The sequence below is a fragment of the Ictalurus furcatus genome, chromosome 23, assembly GCF_023375685.1.
Source record: "Ictalurus furcatus strain D&B chromosome 23, Billie_1.0, whole genome shotgun sequence".
In the NCBI taxonomy this organism is placed as follows: Eukaryota; Metazoa; Chordata; class Actinopteri; order Siluriformes; family Ictaluridae; genus Ictalurus; species Ictalurus furcatus.
Genome location: NC_071277.1, coordinates 352,794 through 379,372, shown reverse-complemented (window position 1 = coordinate 379,372; position 26,579 = coordinate 352,794). Strand labels below are relative to the sequence as shown.

At 38.7% G+C, this 26,579-nt stretch overlaps 1 protein-coding gene across 1 annotated transcript in view; it reads right to left on the bottom strand.

Moving 5' to 3' along the window:
* gli3 (GLI family zinc finger 3) overlaps window positions 1–26,579 on the bottom strand; it is a 193,291-nt gene that overhangs the window by 71,390 nt on the left and 95,322 nt on the right. The window contains exon 5 of the mRNA XM_053610917.1: window positions 25,526–25,631. Within this exon, the coding sequence (XP_053466892.1) occupies window positions 25,526–25,631 (106 nt within the window). The remainder of the gene's footprint in view (window positions 1–25,525; window positions 25,632–26,579) is intronic.

The following is a 26,579-nucleotide window of genomic DNA, read 5'->3' as shown; positions in this document are numbered from 1 at the left end:
TGTTTTCACACCGGCTGTTCCCCACAAAATTTATGACGGTGGCAACAGAAAACTGTTGGCCATCAATTGGCCTAGGAATGGAGGCACTGGTGGGAGGGGGCCCAACAACCATTCACTGTGTGGAGTGACCAGAATAATCTTAAATATATCCAGCAGGCCAAGAGACTAAACACCCGTCAGGCCATGTGTGCTCCGTTTTTCAACAGATTTCAATTTACCCTCTTCTACTGTCCTGGTTCCAAGAACCTTAAACTGGATGCCCTTTCCAGATTGTTTCAGCCACCAGGGCTAACCTGAGACTCACAGTCCCTAGTTCCATCATTGTAGCCCCAGTTCTCTGGGGAATTGAGACTCTGGGTCCAGTGGACACAGTGGGGAGAGATAAAGCCAGGAGGTCCTCCAAACGACTTTTTGTCCCTGCTCCCATACATGCCCAGATATTGCAATGGAGGCACGGTTCACACTTTGCTGAACTAATGTGTATGCATATGTTCTGAGTTTATGGTCTCTCAAAGGACTTGGTGGCTGATTGGGGCGTCAGCCATCCTCTCCTCTGCTTTCTAGCCCAAGTCCAATGGCCGTACAGAGAGGTTGAACCAGGACCTGGAGACAACTCTGTGCTGCCTGGCATCCACTAACTCAAGCTCTTGGAGTAACTACCTCCTGTGGGCCGAATATGCTCAAATCATTCTACGCTACTCTTCTAATGGGATGTCCCTGTTTGAGTGCCAGTTCATGTACCAGCCCCTGCTGTTCCCCGAACAGGAGCCCAAGGTCAGGATCTTTTCAGGACAGAGGTTCATCTGTCACTGTTGGCACACCTGAAAGATTAATTTTTACATTCCAGTTAAAAGTGTTTCTGGTAGAATTGGTGTCCCTTCTTCATTTTCAACTTCAATTGATAAGCTTTCATATTTTTAAGCCAAAAGTTATATTCCTGAAATGTATCGTTTCTCATGCCCACTGATGATGTCTGCAACCCTAGTAACCCTAGTAACACAGCTAAGTGGAGTGATACACACAGTGAAATGTCCCAGTACAGTTATAGGAAATATAGGTACATTTGGAATGCTGCTTGGACAATCAAATTAGTGGACCAGCATTAACTGTTGTATAAATCATCAATAAAGATTAGTGAGCCAATTCCAAAAGAAGTCATGCAAGTCCAAGCCATGACACTACCTCCACCATGCTTTTGTGGCTCATCTCTTTATTTCTTTGCAAATTCCAATCTGGCCTTCAGATTCTTACTGTTGATGAGTGGTTTGCATCTTGAGGTATAGACTCTATATTTCTTCTAAATTTTGTATATATTTCTCGAAGGATTCTAATAGTTTCACCACTGCCCTGTGGAGATTATTTATGATGTCACTGGCTGTTGTTTTTGGGTTTTTCTTCATAGCTCTCACACTGATTCTGTCATCAACTGCTGTTGTTTTCCTTGGCCAACCTGTTTGATACCTCGTTGTTAGTACAGCAGTGGTTTCTTTCTTTTACCTGACATTCCAAATTGTTGTATTGGCTATGCCCAAAGCTTGTGCAATGGCTCTGAACAATTTTTCCCTCTCTTCTCGGCTTCAAAACGAATATTAATGTTAATAACATCAACAATACAATACAATACTACTACTACTACTACTAATAGTAATAATACTAATAATAATCCGTCCTAACCTTCATTACGTGGAATACGTGACAGAATACTACGCCACAACATAGAAGCAGCAGGAGAGCAAGGAGAGTGTCACCCTGGAGTACATGGAGATGTCTGGACACCCTTCATGTCAGTCCAGTTTCCCCAGTGGACTGACATAGACCTCCCGGATCCGAATTATGGATTGTGTAACTACGCAAGGCAGCAACAATGTCTCATCTGTAATAAACTTGGGATACCCAGATCTTATTTCTGCTCTCAGGAATGTTTCAAGGGCAGCTGGCATGCCTGCCGATGGCTCCACAAGAAAGCAAGAGCACAGCTCCAACGTGAGACCCACAAGGTGGTCTCACCTGCTGAGCTCCAGCTGGAGGTCAACGTGGTGACCTCATCTCCAGAGCTCCAACTTGAGACCCATGAGGTAGTCTCACCTGCAGAGCTCCAGCATGAGACCCACGAGGCGGTCTCATCCCCAGAGCTCCAGCATGAGACCCACGAGGCGGTCTCATCCCCAGAGCTCCAGCATGAGACCCACGAGGCGGCCTCATCTCCAGAGCTCCTGCATAAAGTCAAGTTCCTGCTAGAGGCCAACAAGGTGACCTCCCAAGTCATGTTCATGTATGAGGTCGAAGAGAAGACCTCTCAAGCCCAATTCCTGTCCGAGGTCGAAGAGACGACCTTTCAAGCCAAGTTCCAGTTAAAAGTCGATGAGGTGACCTTCCACGCCAAGTTCCAGTCTGAGATCGACAATGTGACCTCCCATGCCAAGTTACAGTCTGAGATCGATGATGTGACCTTTCACGCCACGTTCCAGTCTGAGATCGACGATGTGACCTTCCACGCCAAGTTCTAGTCCAAGGTCGCTGATATGGACAACCAAGTTATGATCATGCCTGAGTTTGTTGACACGACCAACCAAGTTCTCCTCATGCCTAAAACCAATGTCACGACCAACCAGGTTCTGCTCATACCTGAAACCGACATCATGACCAACCAGGTTCTGATCATGCCTGAAACTGTCGTCATGACCAACCAGGTTCCGCTCATGGCTGAAGCCGACGTCGTGACCTCATGCAGAAACAGGGAATGAGCCCCAGTTAATGTTCCCATCAAACATCAGAATGGGGAAAAATGTGATCTCTGTGACTTTAACTGTGGCATGATTGTTAGTGCTACATGGGCTGGTTTAAGTGTTTCAGAAACTGCTGATATCCTGGGATTTTCACACACACATTCTCTTTACACAGAATGGTGCAAAAAACAAAAAACATTGAATGAGTTAATGTTCTGTGGGTGGAAATGCCTTTTTGATGAGAGAGGTCAGAGGAAAAAGGCCAGATTGGTTCAAGCTGCCGGTAAATTATACATTAACTTATATAATCACTCTTTTCAACCGTGTTGAGCAGAAAGGCATCTAAGCATGTACAAAACTTTGAAACTTGAGGTGGATGGGCTACAACATTGGGTTCCACTCCCACATTGGGTTCCACTCCTGTCAGCCAAGAACAGGAATCTGAGGCTACCATGGGTACAGGCTCATTGAAACGGGGCAGTTGAAGATTAGAAAAAAAAATCACCTAGTCTTTTTCCAGTCTTCAACTGGACAGTTTTATTTTATGTTTTAGAAATTTAGTTTAAGTCTTACTGTCCCAGAACTTAAGCACTGCACAGCAATGACTACTCACTTAAATGAAAGAACAGACATTTACCAAATACATCATGGTTTTAAAGGGTTTCATGTTACTAAATAAACTATGATTTAACTGTTGTTCCCTTTCAAAGGGAACTCCACGTTGCATTAGCTGAATGCTGTGGGAAGCGCCCTCGCGTATGACTGGTATCTGAAGCTTGTGTAACATCATGCCTATTTATAGGCCTGCCGTGATCAGGTGATGTAGCAGTTCAGCGCGTCGCGCGATATATATAAACGACACCTGTGAACCGCGCTGTCAGCCTTATTATCTTCAACGAGACTGCATGTCGGTCATTTGTGCACTGCTCGCAAAAAGACTCTTCATTTCCTCTCTATCTTTTCAAAAAAAAAAGAAAAGAAAAATCTCTTTTCTGTCTCTTTAAAAAAAAAGAAAAGTATGAGTGAGAGAATTCAGGAAGTGTTATGCCTTGCTCCCATTTCATCACAGGGAGGACGGACACACTTTCTGTGTGAAGTGTCTAGGGGTGGAGCACGCCAGGGCAGACCTCGAGAGGTCTCACTGTGTGCATTGTGAATGCCTTACAATTAGGTAGCTCCTCCCGTGACTCGTGGGTTTCAGAGCCTCGCGGATCCTGGCCGGCCGCTGCCAAGGCAGCCAGCTGGCTCAGGTCCTGGGGATCTCGTATGGATCTGGAAGAGAAGCCGGAGATGAGTGCTGCTCTATCGCTTGCTCTGTCTTCTGAGTCCAGCGCTATGCTGGATTTTGGAGCTTGCCTCGTGACTCCTTCCGCTATGGAAAGGCAAAAAACCCCAAACAAACACACAAATTCCTCTCTGACTCCGAGGAGCCAGAAGGGTGTGCTAAAAACTGAGAGCAGTATATAAAGAGCTGCTTGAAGCGATTACCAAGGCTGGATGAGCCTTTTTCTCCCCAGTGAAATAAAGCCCCAACACTGCAGAAAACTCCCCTTTTTCCAGAAGTGCATGACAAAATATCACGCTTCTGGGGAAAACTACGCATAAGCCGTATTTATAACCCCATGATGTCGGATTATTCAGCCAATCGTGGGGAATGAACGGCATGGCTATTTAGCAATGCTGAAGGTGGAGGAGGCGCTTGTGAGCTACCTCTCTCCATCGAAGGCAGGTAATTTAGGGGGGCCGGCGTTGCCATCCAAGCCATGTAAGGCAAGTGGGTCTTGCTTGTGGGTCACTGTAGACAATGACAGTGTTGCAGGCCTACCAAGCAGACCTGCTGAGTGAGCTCGACATACGGTGGCATTCAGCCAGTTCCTTCCCTGTTGTGGGACAACAGGGAAGGAACTGGCTGAATGCCACCGTATGTCGAGTTCACACGGGCATCCATGAGTGGAGCCCGGGCCAGCGCTAGTGCGAGGGAGGCACAGAAGGTGACTAGGCCTGATCTGAGAATGGTCATAAAGGCCAAGCAGACAAAGGAGGAGTGGTCCTGAGGGGCCATAGAGGGATGTATCAGGGGACATGCGGTTGTTAGGGCAGTTAGCTCCCAGTACTACTGTACGGCCTCCCCTAGCCAAGGCTGTCCCAAGTTTTCAGTGTTCTCTGATCAGCGAGCTGTCACAGGGCAACAAAAATCTGATGCTTTCCCTCCAATAGAATGTGGAGAAGTTAATGTCACTAAAAGACCATCTGGCAACGTGGAAACTACTGCCAAATGTATCTCCATGGATTCTGTCTACCGTAGAAAAGGGTTACCGATCCAGTTCAGAGCTCGACCCCCCTGGTTCAGAGGTGTGCTCACCACAGTAGTCGGCGCAGACCAGAGCCTGATGTTAGTGCAGGAAGGAAGATCCCTCTTGAACAAAGGGGCCACAGAACATTATCCCAAACATGCCATAGGCCTGCTGCAGGGAGGCATGAGTACTGCAGATGTGGCCAGAGAAATAAACTGCAATGTATTTAATGTAAGACACCTAAGACAGTGCTACAGGGAGACAGGAATGGCTACTGATTTTGCTACTGCAACAAATACTTCTTTAAAGCTAAATCCTTAAAGTTCTCATTTTAAACCATATACGCTTTTTAAATAAGTAATGTTTTGAATTACTCTACGTAAAAGTTACAACAATAGCATTCACATACTTATGGGAAGACCCAGATTGTGTTATTTTTTTAATCAATTTTTTTTGGGAGGGGGTGGGTATAAGGCAACTGTTGTTGTGCCCAAAAATGTTAATGTTCCTGGGAATTCATCTTCAGCTCAATGATTGCAAGCTGGTCAGGCCCTGATGCAGCAAAGCAGGCCCAAATCATGATGTTTCCTCCACCATACTTTACGGTTGGATTGACGTTTTCATGATGATATGCCGTGTCCTTTCTATGCCAGATGTAGTGCTGTGTGGTTTTTCCAAATAGTTCAATCTTAGATTCATCAGTCCACAACACAGTTTTGCCAATACCGTTGTGGAGTGTCAATGTGCTCTTGTGCAAACTTCAGGCGTGCAGCAATGTTCTTTTTAGCAAGCAGTGGCTTCCTTCGTGGTGTCCTGCCGTAGATACCCTGCTCGTTCAATGTTTGACGTATTGTAGACTCATGAACAGAGATGTTCGCCAGTTCCAGTGATGCCTTCAAATCTTTGGCTGTCATTCCGGGTTGTTTCTTTACCTCATTGATGAGTCTTCGTTGTGCTCTTGGTGTCATTTTGACTGGGCGCCCACTTCTTGGTAGAGTAGTAACAGTCCCAAAGTGTCTCCATTTGTAAAATGTTTGCCTAACTGTTTCTAAAGTCATTTAAATCACTTTGTAACCCTTGCCAGCTTTATGTAAATCAACAATTCTTGATCGTAGATCTTCTGAAAGCTCTTTTTGGCGAGGCATGGCTCACATAAGCGTGTGCTTCTTGTACAGAGCAAATTTGAGGGGTTTTTACCAGTCAAAGTAGCTGTAGTGCACACCTCCAAACTCATTTTCTTAATGAGACTCCAGGTGTGCTAAATCCAATTAGCTTTTTTCAGGTAATTAAATCAAGGGTTCACATACTTTTTCCACAAGCACTATGAGGTTTTTTGGTTGTTCTCAATAAAGACATGAAAGATCAGATTTTTTTTTTGTGTTATTATTTAGACACATTATATTTGTCAATACTCTTGACTTAGATGAAGATCAGATCACATTTTACAACAAATTTATGCAGAAAACCATGAAATTCCAAAAGGTTCACATACTTTTTCTTGCCACTGTATAAAATGCTGATAATATTGCAAAAAGCTTAGCAGAAGAGCAAGATGCATCATGATTGTGTCATGACAACGAGACTATCTGATGGTAGACGCGAGTCAGACAAATAATAGGAAAATTCTCAGACTTTCTTGTGATTAATTTGTGATACTTGTGATAGTGTTTTGTGCACGCTCTTGTTTTTAATTTGAATTCAAATGCTTTTTACATAATATAATTGTTTATTAATTAATGTTGAGAGGGGCGCTTTTAAATAATTTAGAAAAAGGGTAAGGGCTCCCTGGTCCCCCCAGACATGATCGAGAACTTGCAAATGCCTTGGTGGAAGAGTGGGGTAACATGCAGTCCATGAGGATGAGATGCGCTGTAGTACTTAAAGCAGCTGGTGGCAAACCCAGATATGTGTGTGTGTGTGTGTGTGTGTGTGTGTGTGTGTGTGTGTGTGATTTACTTTTTATATATATACTGTATAGAGGGATATTACAATCAAATTGCATGCTTGTGCATTTCTAGTTGTACCTAGAAATGTATTGTCTGATTCGCTCCAAAAATGCATGATAACCCAAACATCTTTCTGAAAATAAACCCAGTAAAATATCAGCATAAAGAGGAATTTATGTTTGAATGCTGCAGAATGTAGCCTCCAGTACAACTGTGTCTGAAATAACATTTACAGAAGAAAACTGACTAGTCTACATTTCAGAGCAATAGAAAGTGTAGCTGCCAAAATGTGCTGATTAAATATAGGTTTGATTCAATTTCAAGATGGTTTGGCTAATATTATTTCCCACAGGGAATGCTACGAATAGCCAACTGACAAACAAGGCAAACACTGATAGAGGAGAAAAGAAAACGTATTCAGAGAGACAGAAGATTTGAAAAAAATTGTATAACATCAAACACATTCTGCTTACAAGCTTACCTATGTAACTTGCTTACAGACCCCTGCAGTGTTTTAAAACAAAAACAGATGCGTACACAACCTTGTTGCAAAAAGACCCAAGTAGCCTAGCAACGTGACAGTACTTGGCTATAATCTGACTGAAGGATCTATCAATAATTTTATAATAATATTATCTGCTTATTAATTCAATTTATCGATTAGCACTAAAAGACAGTGAGTTATAATCAACTAAACAACACTTTCAAATGGTTTAACTCTAGAAGATTCTCATGGCTTGGCATCCTGTCAGTGACTAAATGATGTTAAGTGGTGGTCTAGCCTGCAATGACTGGATATATATATACATATACATATCTCATAGAAACTCTGAGCATTTATATTAGACAGAAACTGAAGGCATACCATTCTCTTGATGATTATAGCTTTGTTGTCTGTGGCCACGTTCTAGACGAACTGTTTTACAATTACAACATCAAGGATGTCGTCACTGAGGTGCTGCCCAAACAAAGGTCCATACACTAATTTGCAAGTTGAACAAAGTTAGCTAGCTAAACATGTTTGATATACGCAACTCCTCAGTAAGAACGTGACCTTGCTATCTACTGTTAGCTAACTAGTTTCTTGATTTAGATTTTAGGTGAGATATGTAGGTTTGTTAAAACAATGTTGGCATGTTAAACAACTAGCAAGTTAAGCATGTTAAATTCTTATTTTATATTAAATGGGCACTGCAATGATGGAGCCCCTTGGACTTATTACCCTCCTAACTGTCTGTAAACTGCAAAATTAGCATTAAGGATTATATTCTAAATATAATTTGACACAGGCAGGTACATCTAATTAAATTATCAAACAGTGAAACACTATAGTTATGGAAAGATTGTTTGATGAATTGGTACTATTTCACTTTAACAGATCATTAATACAGTATAATGATAATAACAGAGACAGAGGGGATAGTTTTACTGAATGTTTAATACAGACTAAGTGCCACTTACAGAAAAATGTATCCATGACTGCTGTTGACTGATTTGAGCAGAACTTTCCTAAAGAGGACCATACCTCCTTCTAAAAACCTGTATTAAATACAAAACAAATTCAGACCGAACAGAAGCACAGAGCTGGAGGTTAACCCCAACACCTTTCCATATCTTAACTTTATATTTACAACACAAGAACATTTGACGTCAATAAAAATAAATATATACTAATCGTAAACGTGACATAAATTTACATTGCATGACTTTGCATAGCAAGTTGTCTAAACTAGATTTTCAAACAGAGAAAATCTCTGGGTTAACACAGCTTTGTGTTTACTTCCAGGGTTAGCGATGCTGATGGTGAGTTGCTGACTAACAGACACAAAGATGATGTGAGACTGCTGATCATTCTGCTTACCAGCCAGTGGCATTTGCTGGATTAGCTTTATGTCTTATTATAAGAAACATATATATCACATATATGTTTGCAAAAATTCACAATCACCATTGCAATCACAAAGAAGAACTATGAGCCAGTTCTCAGTTTATCCAAAGCCTGGGATCAATCAACTCAAAAAATAAAACAAGGCCTACCACATATAAATATCACGATATGAGTATTGGGGCAGTATTTTCAAGTATTTTGAGATATTTTATCTAAAAATATATCTCAACCCTAATTATAGGTGTACCTATAGCTCTAATTTAAGGTCAAAATGGGTGATACTGTAGCTACTTCTCGAGGTCAAGCCAAGGTGGAGGCAAGCTTAACCTTTGTTTGTGGAAGTGTATAAACCTGGGACATGCCTTGGGTGAAAGAAGAAGGGGACTTGTGAGCTGTCCTTCAGTAGGATGGGAAGAACAGACAAAGTCCATTCCTCCTCTCTGGGTACCTGTCCTCTGCCCTGACATCATTGGCACACAAGAGATTATACAACCTTGCTGAAATCCATTCAGAGAGAGAGAGAGAGAGAGAGAAAGAGAGAGAGAGAGAGAGAGAGAATGACTAGAGATTACACAAGTGAATGTGTGGGTGTATAAACCAACTAATGCAACTCAATCATTGAGCCTCAGTAAGAAAAAGAACAATAGGAAGTCATCAGAAGAGTAGTTGAGAAAGAGTGAGAAGTAAACTAAAGGGAAAAAACATACTCTTTACCCTCAAAAATCCATCTCCCATATATTTTTTTCTTGTAAATTGAGAAGAAAAAAGAACAAGGGGTGGTAGGCTTTGGTGGTGAAGGAGCATGCATAGACTACTTTATCTTTGCCATTTCATCCATCTTGTTGGACTAATAAAATGTCAAGCACACTGCGTTGATATTTAATCATGAGTGAACAGTTGGGAGGGGTACTCTGTGTGCATGTGTGAAAGAGAGCGAGAGAGAGAGAGAGAAAGAAAGACAGCTGTTTAATAGAATAACAAAGAACATTATAGAGAATATATGAAGGGGAGAAAGTGAGTGTACACACACACACACACACACACACACACACACACACACACACACACGGACAGGACGATTTGTATTTATAACATACTCTGCCAATCAAACGTTTTAGAAAACAGAGAGATTTTGTTATGTTTATTAGCTTAACAACTAATGGCAATTAATTAAAGAAAAAAATAAGCATTGTTCCTATAAATATTTTTATTCAAAATACATATTCAAATAATATATGTTAAAATATCATCCACTATCAGATTCTAATGGGATTCTACAGTAAATAATGCTTTATTAACGGCAAGTGCACTTGTTCAGTTAAGCAGTTTTTGTAAGCCTAGATTTAAGTCTTACAGCCTGACCAGTGTTTATATTAGAATGATACAAATAAGCCTTTCCCAATTTCACAAATATATAGGTTTTTATTTTCAAGATAAATTCAGGTTCACTTTAAACACATTTCTTACTTTGATTACCTAATGCTAGAGGAATTCAGCTGAACCCATTTCTTCCAGTTTAACATTAACACTATTAATACAGTGTTTTATTTTTGTCTAGGATCATCATTTATCAAGCAATGTGCAGGGATACACACACACACACACACACACACTGCTCCTATAAATTCCTATGACTATATCTTTGTGTAATCTTTGTAAATACAAGATGACTAATACTAATACAGGATAAGATTCTTGTCTTTCAGAATTTGACAAGAGAGAGACAGGGTTGAAAGATGAATTCTACAAAAAAAAATTCTATAAAAGGAAGTATGTGAACAAACTGTAGTCTCATAAAATGTGCAGGAATTATTTCAAGCTAGAACAATTTTGGGTTATTTAAAAAAAAAAAAAATTTAAGTCATAAGAAAAGCTAGGATTGTTAACCACAACCCCTAGTCCTATAACAACGCAGCCAATCAGCAAAGCTGTTTATATACCAATCAATCATATTATCATCAAAGGAAACAATTCAAAAATACATTTTAAATTCCTGTCTACTATATGTTAAGACAAATTTGTCAGTGTCATTAAAGCAGTAAGAGGTAAACACATGCCAGAGAGGGTTTTTTTTGTGTGTGTAGAAATGATAGCGCTGTTCTGTAAAGCTGGTTACCTGCTGTAAGTGGCCCCAAGAGTGCCTGAGCACAGCCTGAAGCGCTGAACTTTCAGGAATGGAAAACCCATGCTTTCCAGCATGGCACACGTTGCACACTGCATATTCACAATAACACCCCAATACCAAATGAGACTCCATTATTTGCATTACTGAGTAGTGGAGCATGCACTTCAAATTCATTTCAGTGAGTTCAAGGAAAATTTGATGCAGAACTCATTAGTGGGGGCTTTACTAATAAATAAATGAACATCTCTTATTAAGCCAAACAGAAATGGAATGTACAAAAATTTTATAATGTAAATTATGTATTTTTCCATTTCCTGTTTAGAGAACGCTGTGCACGCTTTTTCTTTTTTTTTTATTTATTGTTTTGATATTTTTGGTCATTTGTCCACTGGTTGCCAGTAGTGGAAGAGCTTCAGAGCAGCTCAAGCTAGCGCAGCAGATTTCTCCAGGCTTTGATCCACCATGCTTGAATCGTGTCCACCCGCTAGCCGTGGACTGAGTTTAGTGTCTGAGCACTTTCGGCATGCCTGTTACTTTAATAGATGGCAGAGATTTTGGTAGGATCCATGGCACGGCGTTCCGGGCAAAAAACGGGGTTCCGTTTTTTTTTTTTTTTTTTTGGTCTTTTAGTCTGTTTCTTGTAATGGTAAAGCGACTTTAGGTGTGAGAAAGGTGCTATATAAATGAAATATTATTATTATTATTATTATTATTATTATTGTTGTTGTTGTTGTTATGTCATCATGCCATGTTGTGACTATCTGTAATATTTCAGTTTTTCAATAGTGTTTTTGTTTTATATGTTCAAATCTTATGCATTTAGTTTTAAGATGAAAAATATTTTATTAAGCATGATTAACATACTTTACTGTGTAATAGATTTATAAATTGTGGCAGTAATTTGATTAAGGTTAAAATCAGGAATGTGCTTCAGAGATACTAGGTGAACTGAAACTGGTCATCTAAACTGTGGTTAATTACAGTATTCCTCAGGGCATGTTTGGTATCATTGTTATCCATATTTCATGGTGAACGATGTGGTGATATAAATATCATAAAGGTTTAGGAGATAACATTGGTAATATATGTTGCAATATGCTCTATCTTCTCACACACACACACACGCTGGCACCCCCTGATTTGCATGGGAGACATTTTTCCTTTTGTTCCCAACGACTCATTCTCAGGAACTTAATTAACATACAGTTCCTTAGAGTGAGCTAATCAGCTGGGGGTCCATCCTGCCATAAAACACATTGTTTTATTCCCCTTTGGTATCTTGGTCACTATACTTTTCAAAGAGGCTCAGGGGTATAAATGAATATGCTTAGTAGGACTCAAGGATGGCTGGTAACATCAAGGAAGGGGCTTGTAACATCAGAGGCTGCCTTTTGGCCATCCATGCTTTCCATCACGCATATGTCCATGACACAGATCAACATTTTGTAAGTTACATTTGTTTCTGTTTTATGTATAACTTCGTTTGTGATTTTGTGTAATACATTCATTTGTTATTCCTATCTCTAAATACTCAGTGGTTCTTCTGAAAAAGTATGATGTGCTAAGAGTGCATGATCTATATTTTTTGTATAGTTACTAGAAATAGTTTTTTTAAGCTAAAGTTATAGTACGTTAGACACGTTGAAAGCCAACCTCTGACAGGCTAAAAGAAAAGGCTAATACGTGCAAGTTTAAACAGAACCTCTGACAAGTAAAATAGGAAAGGCTTGCATGTTGATAGAAACCTCTGAGCCAGCAAAATAATGTTTTAATAAAGAAGCCATATAAAAGCTTCTGATGTAGAAATGTAATTTTAATGACAGCTTTGCTTGAAGCTGCTTTAAAGTAAATACTATTAGAACACTGAGTTTTTATAGCTACTTCTAGCACTAACGAGAAGATTATTCTTTGAAGTAAGATATAAGTTAACAGTTATTATTAATTGGAGTCAGATGATTAATTAAATGGAGTCAGAGATTTAAATCATAAACTACAACACGCATTTAACCTTCGGCTGCACCTCTTTCTGTCTTTGGTTATAGAAGGAGAGCAGTGGGCTAATTGACCCTCTATATTTTAGCCCTACAGCTGATGTTGATAAGCCCGAATACACATTAGTGTATCAGGTTAACTTGGTTTGGGGTGGGGGGGTGTGAGTGTGTGTGTGTGTGTGTGTGTGTGTGTGTGTGTGTGTGAGAGAGAGAGAGAGAGAGAGAGAAACAATGAGTGAGTGAGAGAGAGAGAGAGAGAGAGAGAGAGAGAGACCATGGCTGAACAGTCTTTGCAGGCATAAAATTCCTGATTGCTTTTTAAAATTTCTTTTACAGACAGTGTATTGACAGCTAAGCTACACCCACTGAATGACTGACATTCAACGTCTTTAAAAAGTCTGAATTTGATTACATGGATTTCACCCGTCACTCCAACAAGCTGGCCTATTTTCAGCATATTAGAATTTATGGCACAAATATTAAGAAACAAAAAGCCCATTTGCTGGTATGTACCTTTCGCCATAAAAAAATATCCTGTTTATTTATTTTCCTTTTTATTTCTGTTTTCCTAATTTCTGCATTCATTACATGGAACAAAAGTATTGTTTTCATCAAATTAATGTAATACTTTCATAAATTTCAAACAAAAATACAATTATATTATCACTATTAATAACAAATACTATTAAAACAGTAAAATTACACTCTTATGTCATAATACCATGAGCACATGCCTGTTCATAAATAAATAAAAGTTAAAAAGTTACAAAGCTAAAAATTATTTTGACATACAAACGAATCATACCGAATACATATGTTTTAGATAATTATATAATCTTACAAATATAATTTCAAATCTTGATAAGATGACTAATGTATTATAAAATCCAGACATTACACGTGTACTTATTGAATGATAAATGCAACTGCTTAATAAATCAATTTAATGTTTTTTTTTTAATGTTATTTTTAAATGCTTTGAGAGGACCCTCATTTATTTGCTCTCTTTCTTCACTTTCTTTTCTGTACTCTGTTACGCCTCACACTGCCTACAGCCTGATCCTTGCATAATATTCTACTTCCTCTTAAAGGCTTATAGTACTAAAAAAAATGTGGCCAACCGTTTAGGTTATGAAACCAATGTATTAACTAAAAGGGGGGGGGGGGGGGGGGGTTGATAGGACTTCAATCTGTTCCAATTTCTCCTTCAGAATTTATCTCACTTCTTTTGAAATCCTGAAATTGCTAGAGAAAAAAACAGTCATTTTCAAAAAGTGGCACGTAACTTTCTTAACATCTTTTCATTCTCTCAATCTCTCTTTCTTGTGTGAAAATTGAAGCAGCTTAATGTCAAATGTGGCTAAAGCCAACCTCTCCAGATCAAACAAGGCAGCACAAAAATTACTGTGGCAATGATAAGACTGCAAGATAGTGCCGAAAGAGCGAGAGAAGAAAGAGAAGGAGACAGAGGGGAAGTGACTCCACTCAATTATACCGCAAAATTGGTATGAGTGAATATTTTTCATTCAGGTGACTGATGGTATCTGCTGAGCAGCAATACAGATAAATAAGGGAGCTTTCCGTCAACTATAAACATCATTAATCATGAGGCCAGCCATTGCCTGACCGGCCGTCCTCGCACCACAGTGCAACAGAGGGAGAGGAATGCAAGGAAGCATCAGTTCTTCATCCCAGAGGAAAAGGGCAAATAGGGGCCCACTGACAGGATTCAGGATTCCAGGATTATTCTATATTTCATTATTTAATTTGATAATTTCTATCTTTTCAGTTCTTTCAGTAAGATTCAGCTTTATTTTTTACAGCCAAACAGAACAGCCTCATTATTGACAAAACATTCAGAATAAAAGATCCAAGTAAATAAATTCAACAAATTTCACTAAAATTTCACTATTGGGTTTTTTTTAATTATTATTATTTTTTTAAATGTTAGTGTGGCTTATTTAGGTTCCATCTATAATATCAATTTTATAAGACATCATGGGCTGGTTTAACCATAAGAGATCTATTTTTTATTATATTTTTTATTATATAATTTTAATTTTAGTTCAATAATATTATATATATATATATATATATACACACACACTGGGGTCCAAAAATCCTGAGAACACATTGAAAATATGGGATTTTTCCCATTTAAAATAGGACATAAACAGAAGGTTTATGAATTTTGAACCATTTAAAACAAAAAGTAAATGTTCAATATACTGAATATTTAGAATTCACGATTCAGCACTATTTCAAGGTCCCTATTTAAATGTAACCAAATTTGTGATCTTGAAATTTGTGATGTTAACTGCTTTGTACAAAATGTCAGATTTTCATACTAAAAGACATACCAAATACTAAGAAACTCTGAAATTCATGTAAATATTTAAATGATTCTATTTTTCACTCTAGTTATTGTCAAATATATATAATTTGTAATGAAAATTAAGAAATGGACCCTACTGTACATATCAAGCCTGTTGGGTATCTACTATAAACAATAAATGCTGGTGTTTTTCAATTAAGAATAAATCTTCCTTAAATTATGCAACATTGTATACAAGTGTTTCTGTTTACTAAATATCCCCATAATTATAGAAATACATCATACAACTATACAGCTTCATCTAAAACATTTCATTTTAGCTACTTAATTAAGGTAACAGTAAGATGTGGCATAGCATAATTTAACAACAGTAATACACAAACAGGTAAAAAAAAAAAAAAAACAAACTAAAAAAAAAAACTAAAAAAAAAAAAAAAGGAAAGAAAGAAAAGAAAAGTTTTTGTGTTTGTCTGTGTGTGCGCCTGCATGTATATGTGCCTGGATCTCAAGGGAGTTGGTGAGAAAAGAGAATTCTAAACACAGTATTTCTACTCAGCACACTTGACAATTAGGTAAATGAGCAAACACCTCTAACTTGTACAAAACCTGAATCATCCATACCAAACATGCATGCATGTCCGTAGTACTATAAATCACCATTTTCTTTCTTTTTAAAGTCAAGCATCTACAGCACAAAGATAGAACAATACTAACAATACTAACTATGCTTCCTGTGTTCAAGAGGGTGTTGCTGTCAGAGGATTCTGTGAGTGACCAGACACACACGTTTTTGTGTGAAACCAATAGATTATGCACTGTACACATATGAGGTGTATTAAGATATAAAACATTAACACAGTGAAGTTACAAAAAAAAAAGCCTGAAGTCAAAAAAGAATAAATCTGGAAAATGTCTGGGTTACGCATGTAACCCTGTTCCCTGAGAAGATTTGATTGATTTATGCCATGTCATATTTAATATGTATCTCTGTAAAATACTGCTTAAAGGCTAAAATCATCAATGACTCAAAGTCTGAGCAGTATCATTAAAGATTTGCTGATATCCAACATTGTTCTGTGTTTTGAGTGTGAAAAGCTATACAGATATAGATACAGTCCCCTCTGAATGTAGTGGAATGGCAACACCAATTCTTTTGTTTTCCAAAAGACATTTGGGTTTGAGATCAAAAGATGAATATGAGACGATGGATCAGAATTTCAGCATTCATGTCCTGATATTTAAATCTAGATGTGTTAAATTTTAGAACATGGCACCTTTGGTGGCAGATCACCCAATTTTTAAGTGAGCAAAACTATTGGAACACATAGTCTTAAAGTAAATAACACTTAATATTTGGTTGCATATGCCTTACTTGCATCAAAAAACTCATGCATTCTTCTTTTGTGTTGCTTTTCCAGTCTTGTACCTCAGCTCCTTTCAGTTGTTATTTGTTTGGGGGTTTCTTCCTTCAGTCTCCTCTTCATGAGGTGAAATACATGCTCAATTGGGTTAAGGTCTGGGGATAATCTTGGATAATCTAAAACCTTCCACTTTTTCCCCCCCTAACAAAGTCCTTTGTTGTGTTGACAGTGTGTTTCAGGCCTTTGTTTGCTGCATGATGAAGTTCCTCCCAACTAGATTGGAAGAATTTCTTTGTAAATTAGCAGACAGATTGTTTCTGTAAGCTTCTGAATTCATTCTGCGACTACCATAATTAGCTACATCATCAAAAAAAGACAAGAAATTTTCACTATCTTTTATTTCACACTAGGCTCTTCTGTATTAACTTTCTCAGCTACGAGACTATGTCCTCTGTCTAAAAACTTATAGATTTTAAATAGTCTTAAGTTTTATCAGTGTGTGGCCAACAGTACACTAGTATATCAACGGATGTCTCTGTTTGGTGTGTCTTAGTGTGCTGTGTATAACTGATTTATTTTATTAATTTCTCATTTTTATATTGTACATCATAGTTCAAAGGTTGACAATCCCAACTTACATACAGGTAAAATGAATTCTTTAAAAATAAAAAAAAAGGATTTCTATGCTACCCTCTTGGCACTATCTGTTGGCCGCCCCAGGGGGCACGGCCCCAAGTTTGAGAACCACTGCTCTAATGTTTTCTTTTCCTTATCAACCTGCACTCCATGGTAAGTGTGACCTCTAATGGGTTTAAAGCAAACCACTGTCTTCATGTATTGCACCCACACAGGTAAACTTTCCTGCTCTTTCTTTTCCTGTAACTCTTTAATATTGAACAGCACACTGGAACTCTCTTCTGAATGAATTATTCCTTTTCATAATTGCACTTTCTTCTGGCCTAATAGCACTGCCATGGGAGAAAGCGGGAGAAAGAACACAAAGGACAGTTAATTTGTGATTTCCTGTGCTCATTCAGAGGCAAATTAAGTGTCAAACAGCTAATATGAAGCATATTTCATTTTATGAGCTTTTAATTTAATTCCATTCACTCATATCAGGGCTGTTAGCAGCGGTTAGTGCGCTACGCTAGCGGCCTTCACTCAAACCAAAGAGGTAATAAATAAACATGTTTCAATTAAAGCCTTCCAAAATAATAATGCGCTACTGAGCAGATCAGCAGAGGCCAAGGAAAATGAGATGGTTATAATCATTGGGAGTTGTTTTTTTTCAGGCTCTCTTTTTGTAGCCGTTGATGCCCACTCACAGCTGAAGGCGTGCTGGTTAGATTGATAGCACAGCCGCAAGGTAAAAGCAGCTGTAATTACAGGCTGTAATGAGAGGCAGCATGGGGAAGTACTGCAATAATATCTTGCCTGTACTTAGGCATATATTTAAGAGCACTAATAACGATTAATTCTGTTCACCTAGGAGAACTTGTGTTAAAACAATTACATTTTTCTTCCTTAACCTCTACACCCCAGGCACCTTCAATCCCAAATGCACCTTTGATCAAACACACACACACACACACACACACACACACACACACAGTCATACACAAACCGACAGCATAGAAAAAGACCTTCAGTACATGCTGTGAATTATTGTACTGCAGAACTCAGGTCCAACAGAGGCATAGCTGTTAGTTAACCTAAACCATGGTCCCCAAGCATGTGCCATTTTTATGACCTCATTCAATGATGAACTTAGAATTTCAAAATGTCAGTAAAAGGTGCCAGGTTGACAGCAAGTGTCTGACATGCTGTTTGACAGAGTGAAATACAATTTCTCCCCACCATTATAGCTGCAATGCTGTCAACTGGAATCGATACACAATGAAAAAAAGACAGATAACTGTCAGCCACATCACAATTTCAAAGCTAAACATTTTTTTTTTAAAGAGGATCAAAGGCAGGAAACATTTATACACACATATTTTACACACACACACACACACACACACACACTCACATATATATATATATATATATATACACACACACACATGCATACATGATGTTTCTAATCCAGTAATCCAATTAAACAAATGAGAAAAAATATTATACTTGGTCATTAATTTATTAAAGAAAAGGATCCCTTATTAAATATCTGTGAGTGGAAAGGATTGGCAGTGATTTTGAAGGTGCTGCTGGCCGTCTGCAGTTCAAACATAATGTGGACAAGCCAGAAGGCTATTGGAAAAATGTTTTGTGGATAGGTGAGACCAAAATAGAACTTTTGGGTTTAAATGGGAAGCGTTATGTTTGGAGAAAGAAATACACTGCATTCCAGCATAAGAACCTTGTCCCATCTGTAAAATATGGTGGTGGTAGTATCATGGTTTAAGCCTGTTTTGCTGCATCTGTGCCAGGACAGGTGGTCAACACCTTGCACGCATCAGAGGAGCCTTGACATGTTTGGCTGTAGTCTTGCATTCCTCTGCTTATTCTGTGCCTCTTTGTATATCTTTCTTCAGCATAATGTGCTGATGCAGAAATGAGTTATGAATGATAAAGCCCTACAGGGCTGTAACCAATGCACATGTCTCAAACCACTGAGGTAATTACTGTTCCAGAGTAATGCTGCATTCGACTAGAGGACATACTCTAGTCGACACTCTAGATATTACTTGTAATGCCCAGCCTCCAAATAGAAAAAAACAAAAGAAAATGCTCCCTTAACTCAGAATGCCTACACTGGAACTCAGGATGGTCTCGTCAACATCAACTTAAGTAAGTTAAGCCAAATCAGCATGGCTGCTCACAGCATCAACCGTAAACAAAGTACCACTTCTTACCTTCAAATGAGTTAATTTGTATATACACAAGTATAGTCATGCGAAAAAATAAGTACAACCCATGGAAATTGTTGGCTTTTTTGACATATTTGGACAAGTAAATATTTGATCATCTTTGAAACCGTGTCTGTTAATGAAGCTGATATACCTGAACAAAACAACAAGGAAAATGAACTTTTTCAATCATATATTTGAAAGAAATATCAATAGATGTAATATTCTTCTGTGGAAAAAATAAGTACACTCTTGGCCTAAGAAGCTACCATTACCTCCTTTAGCAGAAATAACTTATTGCAGGCGTTTTGCATAATTGTCCTCCAGGCTTGCTGGAATTTTTGACCACTCTACCATGCACTATTCTTCCAGTTGCAAGATGTTTGAGGGTTTTCTTGCATCTACTGCCCGATTCAAATCCCCCCACAACACTTCAATGGGATTCAAATCTGGGCTTTGACTAGACCATTCCATAACCGTTCATTTTGACTTTTTGAGACATTCCTTGGTGGATTTGCTAGTTTGCTTAGGATCATTATCAATATACTGTTAAAAGGTCCACATCACTCTTTGATATGATACAGAATTCATAGCTGAATTAATGAATTCAAGCTGTCCAGTCCCTGAGCAAAGCAACCCCAAACTATAACAATCACCACAGTGCTTCACAGTTGGTATGAGGTGATTCTCCTGAAAAGCTGTCTTTGGTCTCCGCCAAACATGTCTGCTGTTACTGTGGTCAAACAACTCTATCTTTGATTTGTCTGTCCAGAGCACATTATTCCAAAAGGCCTGGTCTCTGCCTATATGCCCATTGGCAAACTGTAGTCTTGCAAAGGTTTTTTCCTGGCAGGCCTTCCATGCAGGTCAAATTTGTGTAATCTCTTTATGATTGTAGAAGCCTGCACTTTGACACCAACAGCTGAAAGACTTACTAACAGATCCTGTGATTAAATTTTGGGGTTCTTCGAGACTTCTTTTTGCATCAAACGGCCTTCTCTTGGGCTGAATTTGCTGGGACAGCCAGTCCTGGACAAAATGGCAGTCATTTGAAATCTGTACCATTTGTAGATTATTTTCCTTACAGTGGAATGATGTATTTCAAATAATGGAGATCTTTTTAAATCCCTTTCCATACTCACAGCCTTTTTCTGAAGGCCTTACAGAACTGTTTAGATCTTGGCATGATGACACCACACACCTCAATAGCAAAGGGAACACCAGACACTAGATATGAGAGGAGTATAAGTAATACAGGTTCCACCTGCACTCCCTAAGCAGGTTCTAATCACTGGCACCCAATCTTGAACACCTGATTCTAATTTTATGGATTTGAAAGTGTGATAAATATAAGGGTGTACTTAGTTTTTCCATGTGACTGATCTGTTTTTTTGTTCATTTCAATTGTGAAAATTACTACAAAATGTCAATTTTATGTGTCATGTGACAGTGTATCACCTTTATTAATAGGCACTGTTTCAAAGAGGATCAAATGTTTTCTTGTCCAAATAAGTCAAAAAAAGATGACAATATTTGCTTTAGATCAAGCAACATAAAGACATATTTGTTAAATCTATAACACTGACAGTATGTTTTGAGGACATAAATAAACATCACTCATCACAGTTAGCTGTCTAGCTTGTTGCTAACAAAAGACAAACATGGAACCATCCATGTTTTGTTCCCACTTTGTACCTTGAATGCACAGAGGTCAATCTGTGCCAGCTTCCCATCTTCATGGTAAGTCAAATACAACATAGGTACAGACCAGGAAGTATTAGAGTGGAGCATATAGCCATACTGCACATCACTTATTGGTCAAACACTAGCTTCCTGGAATGACCAACTCTCTGAATGGGCATTTTAAGACATGCATTTAGCTACCAGTGTATTATTAGCTTTCTGCATCCTATTTTATTTTTACACAAGAGGTGAATCAGAAATGTGACAAAAGTTTACATGCTTTGTACAGGCTTCTAGCAAGACAGCATTTGTAGCAAACTACATAAAAATGTTCATAGCACCTCTTTAAGACTCCTCCCAAAGTGACAAAAGTCCTGGCCCCCTTGGCAGAACATCTACAAGCTGCCTGATACTTTGACACGGGCATTGCCCAGGAGGAGCAATTTCCTAAGCAAAAGTAGTGTATGGAGAAAAGACCACCTTGCTACTGGCATGAGGTAGAGTCCTCCACAGAGTCAGGAGGAGGTGAAGCAACAACAAAATCCTCTGGAGCGACGACATCCTCAGCAGAGTTAGAAGCAGACAGAGCAATGACAACCTCCTCTATGAAGTCAGGAGAATAAAGAGTGATAGCGATGTCCTGGTAAAAATCTGGATGTAGCTGAGCATTACGATGGGTGGTGGCACTGTCCTTGTACAGAGCTGGAAAGGCTATATGTCATGTTACAGCAAACCAGTGACTACCTTTCCCATCCTGCACTGCAGCCTACAAACATGGCCACCATGGACTGCAATTCCCAGAACACTCACATTCATGCTAATCAAGCACACCTGCATCAAATTCACAGCACTCGCAACCACAATATAAGACTGTTTGAACACAGTGACTTCACGTAGTATTGAGTGTTCTCACCTTACCAAGCGATTGTTTCCATAGTTCTCATTTTCGATTCCTGGTTATTGACTTTGTTTCTCGTTTCGTGTTTTGCCTCGCCCTGTTTAAGCCTGTTTGCCGATCGCCTGACCTTTTGCATGTTTTTGGACCACGCTTTGGATTACAATTTGTATTTGTCTGCCTATATATCCTTTAATAAAACTCTTATCTTCATTTGTATCCGTCCTCAACTCCATACCGTGACACTATAATTCACACTGTAATATGAATCCTCATATCAAGGCCATCGTAGAGTATCGATGCAGCCCAGGGAATTGAGAGGGAAATTAGTTTAATTAGAAAAAGGGAGCTCCTGAAACAAAGATGCTTATAGAGGGCCTTTGTTTCAATAAAGGAACAAACAAAAGAACCGTTTAGGGCTCTAGATGTAATTATTTTTTAAATGCATGCTTTGAATTGTGCACCCAAGATTGAATAGTTTTTAAGCATAAAAGCTTGATAGTATCTTTTTTTCATTCCCTGTTAACAGATACAGTAACTATATTCAAGCCACTACTTCACACTGAATAATATGCATCATTTCAACATATCAACAATAAAGGATGCGATCATCATTCTCTGCCATATTCATTTTGTCCTTATGAATACAGGGTGATGTACATCTCATACACTGTTAAGCAGGTACCGCCTGACCACTTAAATACAGGTGTGGCAAGTCAAGCACACACTGCAGATAAAGTAAGAAAGGTACACAACTTCACATTTGATTTAATTCACCTGCTCCATCTCCAGCACTCCCTCTCTCGCTCGCTCTAACCTGTTCTTTGACTCTCTCCTTCTCCCTGCTGCTTGATAAAGCATGGCGAATTGTGTTTCTGAGTCTTGTTTGAGCCATATGTTGTCCCATTATCTCCGCATTAGCTAAATGCTAAATTATATTTGCCATTTTTGTTTGTGTTGACACAGGACATCAATCATGTCCCAAGTGCCTTTCTCTCTCTCTCTGTCTCTCTTTCTTTCTTTCTTTCTTTCTATGTCTCTTTTCACACTACTCTTTAATCCATGGGGTGAGAGCGTGAAGGTGAAAAAATTCATTACTCTTAACAGCATTACTTCATTGGAGAGATATGACTAGAAAATGGGTGGGAGATTATATATATATATATATATATATATATATGAAATATGAAATATATATATAGATATATGAAACTTCCGGGTTTCGGTACAAAATGGCATCATCCATGCACCACTCTATTGGGTGATCTGTCTGCGTCTCTCCTCCTGTAAACACTGTTATTGCCTTTTCTGCATATGCCTGAATTGTTTTCATTTGGTTGCATATTGTTATATTTGATTGCAAATTTTCATTTGGTTGATCATTTTAGCCATAATCATGTAGCCCTATTTTGCAATGAACAAATCAAACAAAAGCAATTGAAATGGTTCCACGTAATGCATGCTCCAAGTGGTTTCCACAAACTGAAAATGCAACTTATAATGATTTCTAGAATATAATCCCTCACAACAGCACAAATATTCAAAACAGGTGTTATCTCAAGCATACCTGATGCAACTAATCAAGGACTTCATTAGTTGCACCAGGTGTGCTTGAGCTGAAATACTTGAACTGGCTAAGGGCAGAAAATTCATGAAATACAATAGGCACTGAGGTTTCTGTGAGTACAGTAATGCGCATACTAAACACAGAAGGTTTCCATGCCAGAACTCCAAGACGTACACCGCTACTGACCCAAAAGCACAAGAAAAGCAAGCTCAAAATCATAAAAATCAACCACAGAAGTTTTGGGATTCGATTCTGTGGAGCGATGAAACAAAACTGGAACTTTTCTGCACGATGGATCAGCGGTACATCTGGAGGAAAAAGAATGAAGAAAGAACACTTTGTAAACAGTCGAGCATGGTGGTGGCTCGGTGATGCTCTGGGGCTGCTTTACATCCTCTGGCACTAGAAACCTGTAACGTGTGGAAGGCAGGATTCATTGAAGTATCAGGAAATCCTAGGAGAAAACCTCATGCTGTCTTTGAGGAAGCTGAAGCTTGGGCGTTATTGGCCTTTCCAACAGGACAATGATCCCAAGCATACCTCAAATTCCACCAAGGCTTGGTTGCAGAAGAAGTCCTGGAAGATTCTACAGGGTCATCACAGTCACCTGACTTGAACCCCATAGAAAATCTCTGGTGGGATGTGAAGAAGGCGGTTGCAGCACGCAAACCCAAGAATATTACTGAACTGGAGGCAATTGCTCATGAGGAATGGGCTAAGATTTCTCAGGAACGCTGCCAGAAGCTGGTGTCTGGCTATGCATCTCGTTTGCATCCGGTCATAACAGCAAAAGGGTGCTCTACTAAGTATGAATGCTTGCCATGAAGAGGTTGAATAATTTTGAAACTGGAGAAATCATTATAAGTTGCATTTTCAGTTGAATTTTGGGAAACCACTTGAAGCATTTGTTGTGTTGAATTATTTCAATTACTTTTGTTTGATTTGTTCATTGCAAACAGCCAAAAATATGTAAATTTTGACAATAAACCTGATTTGCAGTGGGGGTTGAATAATTTTGATTGCAACTATAACACAGCAAAATGGTGCCTAAATCTAAAATACTGGCAGATTAGTCACTCTATAATTGTGACCTCATTGCATCTAAAGAACAAACCACAAGCGATAATTAATTTGTGTGTATTATTAGAAAGAGATGCATTTGGGATTAGACTGATTTTGGGTTATTGATTTTACACAATACAAGGGTTAAGTGATAGGTGACCTGTATCATGGCTGTGTGTGTATATATGGTGGTACAGTGGAGCTGTTAATATTTGCTTGTGATTTTGCTATGTTAAAATTGCTTCTAGGTGTGAACGAGTGTGTGAGTTTTCTTAGAAATGTATTTTCATCAATGACTTACTAAGGCAAGCCAGAGTTTGTCACTCAGCATGGACAAAATGTACTTTCACATGAAAAGCGTGTTACTACCACTGCAAATTACTATGACATGCTGAAATACTGCTGCAACAAAAATAGGCCTGTGTACAACAACTTGGAAATAACGTGGTTAAATATGGTTCAGTGAAGACTGAGCAATGCTGTCGGCAAGCCTAAAGACTGAATAAATACCAATGATCCTCAAAAACATTTTATCCCAATGACTAAACTAAAAATTAATTGTTTTCACAATGTTCAAAAGTCTGATTCTATGTCAGGTGAGTAAAAGCCATTAAATGAAAGTGCTGAGCGGTGCAGAAAACCAAAGAGCTGGCAAGACGTTGACATAGTAGTTGCAGCTGGCAAGGTGTACCAAAGTTAGCAGAGCCAATGTGCAAAGCATCACATATAGAAAAGTGGTGTCAATAAGGGCTCTGATAGATTCTATAGTGATGATCTGTATGTGTCTTATTGTCACTCACACATGGAGCGGTGGCACTGGAGAGGGCTCGTAGATGTAACGTCCCTGTGTGTGTCTGTCGTCAACTGGCACAGGAGGGTGGAATCCAGGGAAGAAATGAGCCGGAGCTGAAGGGGTAAACATGTATCAGAGTCCAATTCATACCAAATCTCATAGTATCATAAATTCAAATTCACAAATGCACATTCAACATGGCAATTTGCAAACTTCAGCCAAATACCATGCTGTGAATCTCTGACTGTTTTAGTACCTTTCGAAAGATTGTTCCATGTGGCCATTTAACACAAGGACTTATGCCTTAGTAATACATAGCTATAGTGGTGCTTGAAAGTTTACAAACCCTTTGAAATGTTCTATATTTCTGCATAAATATGACCTAAAATATCATCAGAGATCTAAAAGTAGACAACGAGATCTAAAAGTAGACAACGAGAACCCAATTAAACAAATGACAGAAAAATAGCACACTTGGTCATTTATTTATTGAGGAAAATGATCCAATATTACATATGTGAGTGGCAAAAGTATGTGAACCTCTAGGATTAGCAGTTAATTGAAGGTGAAATTAGAGTCAGGTGTTTTCAATCAATGGAATGATAATCAGGTGAGTGAGCACCCTGCTTTATTTAAAGAACAGGAATCTATCAAAATCTCATTCACAATACTTTGTGGAAAGTACTGTATCTTTGTGGAAATGGATCACGGCATGAACAATGGAGATTTCTGAGGGCCTTAGAAAAAGAGTTGTTGATGCTCATCAGGCTGGAAAAGGTTGTAAAACCATCTCTACAGAGTATGGACTGTCTGTCAGACAGATTGTGTACAAATGGAGGACATTCAAGACCACTGTTACCCTCCCCAGTAGTGGTCGACCAACAAAGATCACTCCACAAGCAAGACGTAATAGTCCACAATGTCTGAAAGGAACCCAGGGTAACTTCAAAGCAAATAAAGGCTTCTCTCACATTGGCTAATGTTAATGTTCATGAGTCCATGTTGTGCATTGCAGGGTTGCAAGGAGAAAGTCACTGCTCTACACAAAGAACACATGCCTG